This window comes from Danio rerio, chromosome 14, assembly GCF_049306965.1.
Source record: "Danio rerio strain Tuebingen ecotype United States chromosome 14, GRCz12tu, whole genome shotgun sequence".
Lineage (NCBI taxonomy): Eukaryota > Metazoa > Chordata > Actinopteri > Cypriniformes > Danionidae > Danio > Danio rerio.
In genome coordinates, this window is record NC_133189.1 from 35,106,374 (window position 1) to 35,123,317 (window position 16,944).

General features: G+C 37.5%; 1 protein-coding gene across 1 annotated transcript in view; it reads left to right on the forward strand.

The window, feature by feature from the left end:
* mrpl11 (mitochondrial ribosomal protein L11) overlaps positions 1-16,944 on the forward strand; it is a 62,930-nt gene that overhangs the window by 42,935 nt on the left and 3,051 nt on the right. Inside the window, 3 exon segments of the mRNA NM_001002556.1 lie at positions 4,540-4,635; positions 13,109-13,202; positions 13,643-13,802. Of these exon segments, the coding sequence (NP_001002556.1) occupies positions 4,540-4,635; positions 13,109-13,202; positions 13,643-13,802 (350 nt within the window).

The window sequence follows — 16,944 nt, forward strand, 5'->3', positions numbered from 1 at the left end:
TCTACAGTGTTTACGTTCACAGAGGAAAGGAATCCTCCTGAGCTGATATGGTAATAACTGTTTCATTTCATTTAGCAGTAACAGGCTGAGTTGTCTGAGTAGGCTTTTGGAGGGCTTTAGAAGGAACTAATCTTCAAGATAATCAGTTAAGACTCTTGAGGAATTAGGTGATTTTAAACATTTCACATGATAAATGAATGCATGTTTTATTTTACCTTGGATGCATGTAAAACATTAAAACAAAAGGAGAATTTTGGACACTAAATTATTCTTCTGTTAGAGATTGGTTTGTTTCCCACGAATGATTCATAAGAAATTGATCCAGGAGGATCATGTTTGTTTTGAGAGGATTCAGTTCCTGGTTATCTACTCGCGCAGTTCACCCTGGATTTTTCTTTCTGTCAGGACCTTCACCGTGAATGGCTTTTTTATCCTCGAGAATAGTGATATGATAAACACTTTAATATTCATGTGATATAATAAATAACGTGCCGTGTCCAAGGTTGGTATTGCGCGTACATCAAGGTGATGTACTGCAGCCATTTTGTTCTTCGCAGCTCTGCTTTTATCAGGCACTGTTGAAGAAAGAAAAGGTTTAATTGGACTGCTTGACTTCTGGATGATTAGATCTTAAGTTTTAGAGAGCTAGACTGGCAATTTGGCCCACACTCGGAAGTGAATGTATCTCCCATTAAATGCACAACTTCTTGGTCATCTGGTGCATTATTCAGTTAAGACTGCCAGAGCAATCTTCATCTTCGAGCCTTGTCTTTACGACCAACAACAGTTTCCCATTTTTATAATGGCCACACTTATGATATTAAAAGCTCTACACAAAGCGCAATTACTACAGTTTCTTCCATTGTACTTGTCTTTCTTTGGCACAGATTGAATGTCTTGTGCGTCTGATGCAAGTCCACGTCTACCACCTTTCATCCTCATCCCCCCCCCATCGTCGAACATCCTCTTCCTCAAAGATCTGTCTGTTTTCCTCTGCATGTCTGCTTGTTTGAACTCCTGTTCAGACCAAAAACAGCAACTTTAAAGAGAGTTCTAAAGCAGCGGTTGGAGGAAATGAAGTGGAAGCGGTGAGGAGTCTTAGTGTGTTCGCCTCCATGGGTTTTTGAGGCTTTCCTAACAACCTCGGTTTAATATTAATCCATATTTAATTAGGAATGACTCGCCATATATCTTGTTTACTTAGATGTGTTGTTGTCGCTGAAGTCTGGCCTCACAGAGATGCTACTGGGGTTGACATGGGATTACTATTAATAAGCGAGTCAGGAGGGAGATGGGCCGCCTGCCATCTGGGGCTTCTGTTTTTCATTTTATTAGTGCCATTTTTTTTATCATTTTTATTATTATTATTATTCAGCGTACTGCCTGAACAGTAATACCTTCAGTTTTGTGAGGAAATATTTGCTGTTCTCGCCTTGACAGTGTTTGCTTTTTCTAATCTCTTAAGATTGCATCAGTATTTATAAGTATCAAATATGACTGGTGCTTTGAAAGACTTTCACTTTATGCCAAAAAGTGCTATTTATCTTGGCCCGTATATTGCATAAGGAATGAAGCTTGGACTTTGCCAAAAAGTCTGTTATAGTTTGCTGCTATTTTGGCCAAGAAGTGTCTGTTTGTTAAGGAAAGGTCTGACTGACCTTTGTGAACTGGCTCCTTTTTGCGTTCTGCTTGAGGCAGATGTATTGGTCTGAAATAATTGACAGGCTTGTGTGGTCTTTATCAGAATTCACTTCATCTTGTTAGACAGTACAGTGCTGCTTTAAATTAAACAGTTAATTTCTTAGGTGCATGTTTTTCAGAAATTTGTTCAGAATGCATTTCAAAAGATTTTTGTTACTTAAAAAATGCTTTTGAAAAATCATTATGGGTTACACACAGGGCTTAACATGAACTTTTTTGATCAAAAGCCACAATTTTTTTTTGTTGGGAAAATGTATTTTATATGCATACAATTAGACTTTGGTGTGCTAAAATTAGGGCAACATGGTGGCTCAGTTTTAAGCACTGTCGCCTTACTGCAAGAAGGTTGCTGGTTCGAGTCCCAGCTGGGTCAGTTGGTATTTCTGTGTGTAGTTTGCATGTTCTCTTCGTGTTCGTATGGGTTTCTTTCAGGTACTCCGGTTTCCCCCACAGTCCAAAGACATGCGGTATAATTGAATTGAATAAACGAAATTGTCTGTAGTGTGTGTGTGTGTGTGTGTGTGTGTGTGTGTGTGTGTGTGTGTGTGTGTGGGTGTTTCCCAGTACTGGGTTGCAGGTGGAAGGGCATCCGCTGTGCAAAACAAATGCTGGATAAGTTGGTGGTTCATTCCGCTGTGGCGACCCCTTATAAATAAAGGGACCAAGCCGAAAAGAAAATGAATGAATGCATGAATGTTAAAATGCCTTGATTTAGATTTTGTGTTGCTTACACACAACTCCTTATTCATTTTACTTTTTGTGTTGTGTATGACCCTGCTCATTAAGCATGATCAAATGGGTTTTGGTTTCATAGTGTCGCATTGCAATTCATTTTTCTTTACATGACTTTTCAGGGCTCAACACTGCCTTTTCTCTCTAGCCACATCAAAAAAAAAAACAGTAATAATTCTTTGCCCAATATACTGTAAACAAAAGAAAGCAGGTGAAAAACATACCGTGTGCGATACTGAAAGGATGATCATGTGAAAGGTTAAAGCAAAAGCAACCTGCTGCTTACAAAAGGACCTTTAAAAAACCTGGAGCTTTTGAAAGCAGCAGTACTATGGGTGCGTGAGCATCGCTTTTGTCCATTCTAAAAGAGAACCGATCCTACCAGTTATGTTTTCAGGCACAGATGCTTCGTGTAAGGAACAGTTTCTTTTTGAAACTTTTAAACACTCGCCCGCATCACATCATCTGAAATCAGCCTCGACACTGAAGCCCTCGTCAGTGCATCAAGAATCTCGCGATCGCCTGTGTCTCACCATGCACACGATCATCCTCCCATTCGGTATTCACCTGTATTCTTTTGCTTACATGAACCCTTATTACAACTCTCATGCTGCCCCCTCATTGGGTAATCCTATTTGTTGAACTCGGCTTTTTGAGAAAACTACAATTTAAAAATGATCTTCAACCAGCCAAAGTGGCTAGTGGAAGTGGCTGTCTAACTCACCGCAACTAAATTCAGGTGTTAATTTCAAGCCCTGGTTACACATATCATTAAGCAGTAACCATTTGACCTTATATTAGTTACCAAATTACGTATTATTATAAGACCATATATTTTAACATAATTAGACTTCTTGCAAAAAAATCTTACTCACCTGAAATTTTAAAACAGTTGGTATGTTGATATAACTTTGCAGTCACATTTATGTCTATCCAAGTGTAATGCAGTGGTATAGCTTTAGAAGTAAACTCTTTATTCATTTTTCCCCCAAAGGGAGGTTGATTTTAACAATAGCTGATAAACCTTTAAAGAGAGATATAAAATGAAAATATCTTGATGTACAGTCATTCATATGCTTTTGCCGTTTGCAACAGTTTGTGGGTCTGTAGTTCTTTCCCTATCAAAGCTGTTAAGTCTTTTATCTTTTTGTTTAATGTTCATAAACTATTTTGGTTCATGGCCTGTAATAATTTTAACGAAAACCTTTTTAAAAATCCCTATGGGTATTTCGATATATATATATATATATATATATATATATATATATATATATATATATATATATATATATATATATATATATATATATATAATTCTGCTAAAAAAGTGGTATAGCTTATTTTACAGATAAAACCTCGGATAATACAACTCAGCTCATGAGCTCATATCTTTTTATTAAGCTTACTAAATGCTTTAAACATATGAAATCATGACACGGGCTTGCAACTTCTCCAAAGTTTTCAATCCAGCATAATATGCAGTGCATCAAACGGTCAGCGAATGAACTGAAACTGATCCACGACTGCAAAGTCTAGCGGTAATCAGACTACAAAGCAAATAAAGCTTAGTAACATCCAGCACAGAATGCAATGAGTGTTCCCGTCACCGTGGATCTGCGGGAAAGTTCAAGTGCAAAGAAAACTTTCACAACTGTAATAAGATTACAGATTAGCAACCGCCTCTGCAGTCAACCCACAGAAAACACTCATGCTCTGGTGAAGCCGCGCTGGAGAAATGGCTGCCAGTGTTGACTTAATGTCAGCTATACATTTAGCTTTCTGCCAGGCAAGGGCTAGGAAAGAGAATCTAATTTATCTGGAGTCTCAGAGGCATGATGACTGCCATACTCTGACATACACGCACACACATTCACTCACACCCTTGGGTAAATAGGCTTCCACCAGCTTCTCTCATTCGCTTTCTCCCTCACTCACGCAGCCATCCAAGCATGCCGAGGCATTCACAGAGCGCCAATGAGTTATCGAATGATTGACACCATGCAGCCACTCTAAATGGGTATTGGTATTCATCAAAAGAATGCCACAATGAATAACGGGCTAAGGGTCTAAACCTTTCGAAATGTTTTTTTTTCTTTTCTCTTCCAGAAAGGGATTCCCATCGGAGCCTTCTGCAAAGACTTCAATGAGAGAACCAAAGACCTCAAAGAAGGCATTCCTCTTCCCGTCAAGATCAATGTGAAGGTAATGCAAACCCTAATTACAAGTACTGTTGTCCTTTTCTCCACGTCAACAGCATTTAACCAATTGGTCATACAAGTGACGTCTTGGGAGCCTCATAATACACCTTATTGCTTTCGATCAATCTCAGTCTCGTTTGCTTTGCTGGTTGTTTTCACACTTTACGAGTCCCCGGAGGTGCTCGTTTACATTCGCATCCCAGACACATTAGCAAACAGCATTAGATGCGTCTGGAATGCCAAAGCGAGGATTAGGCCTTCTGCTGACATTATGATCAAATGAAGGTATTGAGCGAAGTGGATTAAACCGAAGAACAGGGCTAAATGAGAAACTGATGCATATATGCGCATTCACCTTCAGCAGGTTTATTGTAATGTTTTTGTCAAGGACTTGCCTTCTATTCTCTTGTGTGAAGACCGTGAATGTACTTCAGCTGAAGGTTTCTGATGGATCCCTCACTTGTGCGCATTAGCAGTGACACCTTTTAGTCTTTGTTTCTCTCTTACGATCGTTCTGTCTCTTCTAATCCATTCTCCCCCATTTTTCACCCGTCCTCTGTAACGAAATGAGAGGCCTAGCACTTTCTCCTCATATTTGCGGCTCTTTAAATAAAGACGGATTGATGGCTGTTAGTAATGCTTGCCGAGTCGGCGACAAAGTGCTGGGCGTTTGAGCAAAGGCCTATTATGAAGGTTGAGAGAAATGGCTTTTTATTACAGAGGGGTCATTGATCACCAATTTTAGAGTGGCGCGACTGCGTGAAATGAGAGTTCTCATTACATGTCTTTGTCTCTTTTACATTACACAATTGCTTTTGTGTGATTTCAGATAGAAATTCAAGTTTTGAAAACCCTCAGTGAAACCACGTGATGCTCTCCAGACATTGAGAGGAAATTTTATGTCCCAATTATGCTCTGCCACCCAACCCAGTCTGGGGCGTTTTAATGTCTCTGGCTCATGTCTTAGTCAGAACCCAAACACATAATCTTTCCTTCTGAGCCGATTAAGCGAGTGTCCGTGGTCCAGCTCTGCTCCAGTTTCACTCTGGAGGCTTCTGTTGCATAAAGTGGAACTAGACATCTTCAGCAACAATGTCACCTTCATCTAGCTCATGCCTTTGTGTTGCCCTGTCAGTTGTGGTTGCCTGAGGGTGGGAATTGTCAGCCTTTGTTGTTGGCGCTCCTCTGCAGGTACATCGGCTCTCGTTCCAGGACCGGCTGCAAGACTTTTTCAGAAGGAGAGAGAGAGAGAGAGGAAAGACTGCACCCTGGTGCTGTTGTCATTCATCATTCGTTCTTTGAATCTACATGCAGGGGCTCGCTGTGATGCCTGACTTGTTGACATGATTATTTTCTCTTTTTTTGCTATAATTATAAATATCTAACTGTGATGTATATTCTGAAGACATTTTGAGGGTATTCATCTATGCAAAGTCTGCTGTTACAGTGCTGAGGTTTGGTGGATGGTTGCCAGAGCATGCCTGCATGGTTGGAAAGATGTTGTGAGCAGTTTTTAGTTTGTTGCCAGGTGGTTGCTTTAGGCTAAAGATGTTTAGCTTGAACTGCATAGTATGATGCATTGTTAAAAAACAAGCTAGTCACTGCTATTGACACATGCAGGGTCTTTGAAACGAGCAAATTTTCACAGTATGTCTGATAATATTATTTCTTCTGGAAAAAAAGTCTTTTATGTTTTATTTTGGCTAGAATAAAAGCAGTTTTACATTTTTTTTAAATCTATTTTAAGTTCAAAATTATTAACCCCTTTAATCTAATTTTTGACAATCTGATGTGCTTTACCTGCACATCAGCTGCGAGCAAGAGGTGGAGCGGCAGAGTAAAATGACAGTGTGTAAATGCATCGGACAAACACACTCTGTGAGTAAATACTGCAAAAAGTTGACAGAACAACAGAACGACAAATATGATGCACATAAACAGTCAGCACATTAAAAAAGCTACTTTCACAGACATCTATACGCAAAAAACTATTAGTTGGCCAAAACAATGTGGACTGGATGATTTGCGGCTTGCTCAGAGATCAAACGGTTCATCAGTGTTTTCAGAGCGAAAGTGTGGAGATGTTTTTCAGACTGAAAGAGAAAGTTGTTCTGATACAGAAGCAGGTATTAGATTATTTTTACCCTCTCCTTTTCAAATTAGTTAATGCAGATTTAAATAATTACCTTATTATTATTATTGATTATTTAAAATGTTCAAGATTATCTCTTAAGTGTATCACACTGATATTTATACTAATTAATTATTCAAGTAATATTAATTATTTACCTTCATAACCATGTCCAACTCCTATCTCTATCCTACTATAGGATAGAGATAGGAGTCATTTTATAATCAGTATTTTATGCAGGTGGCCAGTCACCTGGAGCAGAGGGCCTATTGACCACCTCTGTACACGCTGCTCTCTGGTTTAGGAAAGGCTTTCCTCTCCACACCAGATATCTCAGTGCCCAGTGAAAGAGCTTTTTTCAGCAGGGGACATTATTTTTAAAATTGGTATTATGACAAAAAATATATTATTTTCCAAAAAATGTGCAGCATTGAAGAAAAAAAAAGAAAGGGCTCTTCACCTTAAGTTTGTTTCAAATAGTTTTCTTAAAAATCGTGACTGTGCGTTTAGAGAGAGAAAGAGTGAGAGATTATAAATTCTGCATGTTAGCTTTGCTTTTTTCATTTAGGCTGGAAAAAGTATGACAATTTTAGCTTTAGCACGTCTTGCACTCTGAATAAAAAGTAATAATAAAAGAGAATTGTGAGCAAAAAGGTAGAAATTTATGTACTTACACTATGCATTCAGTGCTACTTGCAGGTCACCCGAAAATGATCATCATTTGGTGTGGGAAAAGAAGGATAAAAAGCAACATAATGCATCAATACAACCCATGTAATATATATAACAGCTTTCATTGTTTGTAAAATCAGTTTAGAAATCCCTCAAATACCATACTTTGAGTACTTACAAAACACAATTCAATCGTGGATTAAGCGAATGATGACGAATATTTATTTTTTGGGCCGAATTATCCCTCTAAGACATCCGGCGTATAACACACTCCGTTGCCAAACAAAGGCAAAATCTCTTTTTATGATTCGTTCTTGGAGTCCTACAGGCAGATTAGGCCCTAAAGCTGCCGTCCTCATACTATACTGATGAGCATTCAACAGAGGATTGAAGATTAGCCCCAACTCCGCCATCTTCACCTCCAGGGGCTGTGCAGAAATATTCTGGTGGAATTTTGCAGCACAAAGCTTGCTCCAGGCTTGAGTTGGACGTGCGCAATACATTTTAGCCTGCCTGTCTCCCTAAGTCAGACTGCCTGTGAAGTCCCAGTTGTCCCATTAAGCTGTCTGCTGCACACTCATTGTTTTTGAGCCTCTCTATGCAGACTAATCCCTGCCTTAAAGCTTTGGTTTCGGCATGGCCTGACAGTCGAGGGTGTGTGTCGAGGGAGCGAAGGGTGTGGAAGCGTTCGCCTGGTTTCACTCCACTCGACTGCGAGTTTATGAGAGGCTGTGGATGCCAATGAGATCCTGTCAGGCTCCAGAGACTCCATTGGATACTACAGGATTGCAGCTTCCCTTGCTCTTGAAGAGGATTGTGTTACTGATGCCAGCCTCTATGTGCGATGAGACTGATAGACTGAAAGCGATAGTGTGGTGCCCACAAAAAAAAGACCAAAAAAAATTGACATTTGGCTCGCACGTTTGCCTCTCTATAGATAATCGTCGTAAACATAAACTCCACACGCGTTCTATGATGCTGGAGATTTAAGTCAAGTACACAAGGGATTTCTCAAGCATTACAAGAGCTTTGTTTGTGGAACAGTTTATATGATGCTGATGTTTCACTTCATTTAGATTCTGTTCACACGGCGTGGGTTTAATTCAGTTTTTTTATTGTCGTTTGATGGCAACCCAGGCTTATTTTTGCTTCTCTTTTTATGTGGGGGCAAAAATTGCAGTCCTGGTTCACTTGTTGGTGCCTGAGGCAAGATAAGACACCAAAGGCAAAAAAAAGCACTTTTTTTAATGAGTTGAAATTAGTTCTTCGCAACAAACTTTGCATGCGAGCTAAATTTTTACTGAATTTGGCAGCCAGTGATCATGGCTTTTATGCATAACAGCAGATTTTTCTCAGATGATTATTATATATTAATTTGAACACATCAGATGAATTATTTATCATTATATAGTTTGCATGTTTTACATTTATATCTGTGTATTGCATATCCTTCCATATGTCTGCATGCAAGCTTTTTTTTATATTTTATAAATAAATATGTGGCTTAAAGATGTACTTTTAACTGACTATTAACTAACGATGATTTGTGGCATGTATAACTGACTGAGACTAGAAACAGACATTTCTGTCATAGCACATTGCTAAACAAACAAACATATACTCTGCCATTCAAATGTGTGGGCTCAGTAAGATATTTTAAAGGGCACCTAATTTACCCCTTTTTCAAGATTTAAGACTTTTGTGTCTCCAGAATGTGTCTGTAAAGTTTCAGCTCAAAATACCCTTCAGATTATTTATAATACTGTTCAGAACATTGGAATTTTCTGCTCTGAACACATTGTTGCTGTTTTTGTTGCCTGTACCTTTAATGATAGTTCTCTCTGCCCACCGTTCACAAGTGCCTGTCAGAGTGTACCTAAGGCACTGTTTACACTAATACATTTTGGTTTTAAAACGTATAACGTAACCGTAGCATACATTATGCTACGGTTATGCCATCCTTCCACACTACGCCAGAGTTTTCGAGCATCGTAAACAAAGCATTTTGGAATAACTGAAGAGGCCATTTTCATTTGAAATGGAGGCAGGGCTGCAGAAATTCGCCTGTCCGGTTGGGCCTTTTTTCTCAATATTACGTAGCCCACACACATTTCAGTCTTGCATCCTTTCCTTGCAAGTTCAGACTTCGCATAAACTAAATCTTCAAAGGGAACAGTGTACTTTATAACCTCATTCATATCCCCCTGGCTACGTTGCTTCACTTTCTTAACAATAGAATAAAAACATGAGTAACTGCATAATAAATAAACTTCATTTTGATATTAGCAACTTAACAGACACCAAAAATGTTGAAACGTCGTGTGGCTACATATGTATATGAGCGTCATCTTCACTGTATGCATGTGTATAACAAAACGGAGCCTATAAAATGACTGCCTTCTTTCATTATTATTGAAAATTTTAAAAATACTCTCTCTTTTGCTGAATATCAGTTTTAATAATCAATAATGGCCATTATGAAAGTATAATGTACAATAAGTTTATATACTGTGGAAAATAAATGCAAGCAATGTCAAATGTGCAGAATCCGTGTACATAGTTACATAAATTGATATATTAACTTATCTTTGCGCTCAGCCGAAACACGTTACCTGTGATCAATATTAGATTCAACAGACCAAAGTCTGGGAATATATCTTTATATATGTACAAGATGAATTAAATATCACGTTTAACAAACATAGTGAGATTAAATCCTTGATGAACAGTCCGACGTGCACAGCTCTCATCGCTGCAGTGTATTCCAGAGTGTGTTTTTGGTCATTTGATGTGCATTTTCTGTGGTATAGTGTGGGCGAAGAGCTGTTTAGAAACGCTAAGTGAAACGCCAGTGTGGACGAGGATCATTTTCATTTTAAAACGTCATTTCAAAAATAAAACATCTCTGCCTCGACTGTGTCAGGTAAACAGCACAGTGACAGACATTAAGGAAGCAGATCTCACGTAACGTTTGTTAAAAAATACTACAGTAAGAACTTTACCAATGATTATTCATTGTGGAGTTAATGTGTCGATGAGAACGATGAGTCACACACAATGTTGTTACAAAGTTCACGCACACATTGCATAAAGTGCAGTGTTTTTGCTCTCCAAATGTGACAGGATACATGTTAATATCCACTGCTGTGTGGATATCCATTATGTGAATGTACAAAATAAACCAGATTGATTCATCTTCTTATATAATTGTACTGAAATGCGGCTGTGGTAATAAAGACGGTAAAATCGCTGTTACAAACATGCACTGTTTTAAAATGTTTTAAACTTGTAAAACTCATTCTTGATCACATTTGATGATGATTGATGATCACAGCTAGCTGAACCGATCTTTTAATCCCTTTGTGCACATCCTGTCTTGTTGACATGATTGTACGCGTTACTATGGAGACATGTTAAAACGGGGATGTCAATCAATGTGGTGGGCAGGGAAACCGCACTCCTACGTCATGTTGCAGTGGGCCTCTAAATGGAAGGGATTTGGATTCTATTTTAACTTCAGGACATTTAAACTTACGTTTTACACTTATTGCATTTCTATCGCTCCAGTATGACTGTGGACACACTATACCTACATGCAGTTCTGTCCAACAACTTCCAAAAGATGATTTTTATCATAGGTGCCCCTTAAAAACTGTTTTGTTAAATTCAGTTCAGTTCATAGTTATTTCTATAAAGCTTTTTACAATGTAGAATGTGTCAAAGCAGACCTAGCAAGAGTAAATGTTGTAATATTTCCAATTGTGGAGCATTCCAGCAAATTCAGGCAGGCAGGGTTGGTTAAATTGAAACTGCTTCAGATCAGTTTAGTATAAATGTCACTGTTAAAGATAGTAGTACTTTTATTCAGCAGGAACACATTAAACTTTGACAAAGTGATAGATGTTACAATATATTAATATTGTAAATTACTGCTATTCTTTTAAAAGAAAGAAAACCCGAAAAACGATCATAGTTTCTATTAAAAAAATATACACTTTATCAACATTGATAAAAAATACAACATATTCTAAAGAAATCAGCTTTGCCATTAAAGGAATACATTACATTATAAAATAGAAGAAACTCTAATATTTTTGGACAGAAAAAGAAGTTTGAAATACCTCTAAATGGAAAATTACAACAGTTAAGAAAGCATCTTTGCTCAAAGTGATTTCAATGTCAGTACATTTTTTACAATTATTTTTCATATAGCACTATTTTTATTGAAACTGCTCTGAACAAAAGAAATAAACCAGAGGAGGTTTGTCTAAGGAGCCTTAAAGCCACACCCACCCATTAAATCATTCATCACCATCGCCCAAAGAGAGTTCCATGACATTTTGCAGAAAAAGCAAACTTTTTCTTTAAAAAGTTAAATGCTAAATGCTAAATCCATTTCACTTGAAGTATACTGGGCCTTAGGGCTCTTCTGCTGCGCGCACAGCGACCAGCAGTGAGAGTTTAGCATGGGATTAGTGCTTGTGTTTTGTTTTTTAACACTTTGTTTTTAAGAATTTAGGTTTATGTGTCCACTCTTCACTTTTTAATTGTTTATGGGATAGTATTTTAAATATTCGTGTGCAACTTATCTACAATGGAGATTTTATTTCTCATGTTGTTTTTGGGTGCTGATCTATCAACTGCTTGCTAGTGAATATGCTCATGGAGTTGTTAATCAAGGTAGAATAGTGTATACCAGGAGCCTGCTGCTACAATTGAACCTTTCAAGGGTAGAGACAATGTCAGACATCCATTTACCAAATGCAGTATGGAAAGTACCCGATGGAACGCTTAGGCAACGCTTGAGGAATCAGCAGGTGACTCGCACTCTGCTTCCCTGCAGGATCATAAGAAATGTTTGATCCTTAAGGAATAAGTTGGAAATTCAATTCAAAGTGACACTGCTCATCCCCTACACTCATAGTTTCAGCTCATTTACTGTAAAAAATGCAGGATTTCAAACAATTCATTCATGTTGTCCCAACACCATTCGATTAAGGTAACTTAACACTTTTAACAAATTTATGTGAAATAAACATAAAACAATTCAGTTGTCCCAATGAAATCTCAAGAATTATGTTGTTAAATTTTTTTTTTGAGTGTTCCTTATAGTTGCAGGTTTTTAGTATCAACCGGTAGAACTAAGCGATACAAAATTTCATACCAGCAGCCATTAGACATTTCAAAAAGGCATAGAGTAAAGCAGAGATTTTTCTGTGACTTGTATATTTTATATTGTATAGATTGTTTAAACATTTGTTTGGGGGGTGGACACTTGAAGTGATTATTTTTTTATTGTTTTATTTTTTTATTTGTTGGTTTTTACGAATAGAGTGTTTTGTATGTTTATGTTTTATGTCTTTATGTCCATTTGTTGTTGTCACTAAGCGAGTTTTTTTGTGTGGCACTGTTATGAAATGAGGACTCTTAACTGCAAGCCAAATCTGCCTTCAGGTATAAATAAAGTAACCTAACCTTCTTTAAAAAAATAAAATAAAATAAAAATAAAAAAATAAATAAAAAATTGAACTTACAGACAAAAAACTTCAAGTTTTTTTTTTCTTTTTATTAAATATAACTTACTCTAAAATAACCTGAAGGACTTGGGTCAGTTTGAAAGGGCTCGACATTTCTGACCGAGCTTATCCTTTTTTCTTTTTTATCTTTTCTACAGCCGGACCGGACGTATGACCTGAAAATTGGGCAGCCCACTGTGTCTTACTTCTTGAAACAGGCTGCCGGCATTGAGAAAGGAGCTGGAAAGACTGGTAAGCAGGCCATACATGCATCCATCCATCCATTCATCTTCAGTCTCTCAGCAGTCTATTTATACACCTCGCCACTGCCTTATGTTTCAATAATGGACAGTCTTCCCCCTGCGGTGTGTTTTGGTTCAGATTGAATTTTTTTGACTGATCTTATATTGATGATGAGCTGTGCTGGTAAAGAGCTGTGCAATTACTAAGGGGAAGCTGCAGAGAAGGTGGCGTTTTAACAAAAAAGAGAATTCTGGATTTGCTTCATACCTCAATTATTCTTTCTCATGTGCCTACTCCTTTTTCATTTGTAACCTCTCACCTTCACTCCATCTCCACTTCCGTTTTTTGCTCAATCACGACCAAAACACACCTCCTGCTGCTTTTTCTGTCTGTGCTGCTGCGTTTCATCATCTCTATTTTCCCCCTCCTGCCTTTCCTGTGTCCGTCAGGGCATGAGATCGCGGGGATGGTGACTGTGAGGGCCGTATATGAGATTGCACGGGTCAAATCGCAGGATGAGTGCTTTAAGCTGCGGGACACCACCATGCAGAACGTGGTCAAGAGCATCATCGGTTCAGCCAGATCCCTCGGCATACAAGTAGTGAACGAGTGAGTGTCCTTCAAACAGTATTCTGCCACATTCATAATAACATTAAAATGCCGATGGAATGTTTGGAGAGAGTTGCTCATTCTTGACATTTTACACATTTCTTCAAAGTCTTCAGAAATGGAAATATTCAGAATAGCAGAAATCAAAGTATTGAAGTAATGTAACAAAAATTGTCAAATGTTTTTTTTTGTTCTGACTAATTTAGAAAAATGCAATCTGCAAATTTGAAAGAGATGTTATCAGTGCTTTATAGAATAAAACAAATACTGACACACATACCAGGGTATCAGCGGGGTCTTAAAAAGTATTAAAATGTATAAAATCTCAAAAGCAAAAATTTTAGGCCTTAAAAAGTCTAAATCTACTAAAATATTGTGTTGTAGGTCTTAAATCTTTTTTTTAACAGGTCTTAATTTTTCAACCAAGGCTCAGTCTGAACATGTACCCCTGTATACATTTCGGGATAGTGCAAAATACATCTCAGGAGCTATGTTTTTTTTTTTGCAGTTTTTGTTTTTGCGAATCCACCAGAGATTGCTGTGTACACATTTTAAGATTTTAAATTTCTCTCACAAGTGCCATTCGCACCTGATCTCCTCATGGCCTGAGACTGACTGACTGACCGACCGACCAATAACCCCACCCAACCCCTTTCCCTAAACCCGGCAGACAATGTTTTCAAAAGCATTGAATGACCAGCTAACCACCTTGCCAAAACCCAACTGATGTTTTGAAAAGCAATCCGGAAAACAAAAAGACTTCGGGGTAGACAGATTTTACCACGTTTTCAGATTTTACCATATTTTCACCCTGTTATTTAATTGTTTGTTTTACTTTTTGGCTTTTTTTTTTTGTTTGTTTGTTTCACCTGTGTATGTCCTTTTAGATGCTATTATTAAACTAGGGGTATTCTGATATAACATTAAATAGTTTTGTGTGTGTGTGACCAATGAATAGAGAAAGAACAACTGAAAACCATAGACTGTAAAAGATTTGGACGTATTATCTGTGACGTCACCCATAGGTTTCTGAAGAGCGCAAATTTAAAAAGTGGGCGTGGCCAACCTGCGCCATTTTGTTTGCTTGTCATCGCTCCAACCGGGGATAGCCAAACAAGGGCAAAGAGGCAGAACGTGAGCGGAGCTACAGATGCCTGCCAGCAATTTTCTTAGATGGGCTTTTCTATGGGAGAAATGCTTAATACTTCATTACCTGCAACTTGTTTATGTTCTGACCACGTCTTTAGTTGTATACTATATCAATAAAGTGTTTAGTCTTTAAAAAACAGTGTTGTAAAATATTGAGCCACTAAGCATTGTTCTTATGACTTTTTTTCTACAGGAGGTAAACGCAAATTACTTCCAAACACTTCAAATATAGTCTGTGTTAGTAAATGCAAGGCTATTTATAAAAATCCAGGCAAAACGCTGTATGACAACATTTCAGATGACTGTTCTAGAGCCTACAGCTAATCAATATTTCAGATTCTGGAGTGCATTACATGTCTAAAGAAAATGATAAATGATCGTAAATAAAACAAATACATTTTTTGATATGATATACAAGTATATAAGAATTTTACTCACCTGGGAAATGGAGGCCACATAAATAGTTTGTGAGCAAAATTAACTGTACAGCATGCCATATCATCTGATAATTGTAAGAAATAGTTCCAAAAAGCATATAAATATAAAATATAACAAAAATAAGATATATATGCCAAGTTCAGCAGCTAATCACCCGGAATCAGCCGGTGAAGTGACAGAGACCAGGGAGACCTAGCTGTCACTCAAGTGGCCACGCCCTTAATTATGCAGACTTGATATAAATGAAACAGATGAGTTATAAAACAATTCTACAAAAACAAAACAAACCCCCTTACAGTTGTTATGAAGTGTAATTTTAGCTATATTAACCAAAATCGTTGTTTCTACCTGTAAACACCTGTTTACACCAGGCTGTAAAGTTTGCCATTTTAACATTGGGCTCAATAGAAATGTGCACTATTAAGGAGCCCAGACTAGTGGAATTTCGATAAATTGCAGTTTCAACAACCTACTTTTAAGGTTTTTTGCCGGACTCAAATCCCGTTGTCTCTGTCAGCTCCTCTGCATCTCAAATCCTTCGATGTAGGCGACAAACCACTTGTAACAGAAAAGCCGTCTACATAGAGGTAAACGGTCAGCTGGTAAGTGTGAAAAGGCACTGCTTCATACCTCTCCATAGCGTTCATTTGATAGACAAAATGCAGCCATACATAGCTCTGGCTACATAATTTGTGATCTCCAGAAATGTATATATGGGATACATTTTCACAATGGGCCTGTGTTGCAATTTTCCTTTGTTCATGGATACTGTAGCTACCCAATCTGGGCTTTAACACCCATATAATCACCAACAATCCCAATCTCAATAAAACCTTTAACTTTTTATTTAAAAATAGCTTTAAACCACTTTCCTTACAGTAAAATTTGTTTAAGTTCTCTATTTATTTACTGCTGTGGTACTGAACGGACCTATATTTTTACTATTACATTATCAATATTGTATTAATAAATCATAATAATTTTTTGATAGGTCAAGTGAAAGTCTTTTAAAGGTTTCTTTGAAAAATTCTGCAATTCTAATTTGGCTTCTACAGTGTATATAAATAAATCTATCACAAATGTGCTAAATTCCGAGAACACAGAGATGATCAGAATTTAATAGATGATGGGTCAGTGGCTTTCCATTGGAGAAAGCTTATTGATCATCTGCAAGCTTACTAAAATTATAGCAAAAGCCGATTATTCAGCTAGTGAACTCTCTCCTCTATTGACATACATTCAAAAGTCCTAGCTTTTTTATTATTATAATATTTTTGGCTTAGTCTTGTAGTGACTTTAAAGTAGCTTTACAACAGTTTATGATGATGAAGTCAAACACTCACTGTCTCTCGCCTGCTTAATCACAGATTGTGACATGTAATGTTTTGGATGAAATAGGTTTATATGTGATCTTATGTTGAAAAATCTGAGCCAATATTTCACAAACCAATTCAGCATTTTGCAAACAAACAAACTGTTTTGCAAAGATTCAACCAACTGGACGCATTCGTGGGAAAATTGTGTTCAAGGCTACATGCGGTTATATGCAGATGGA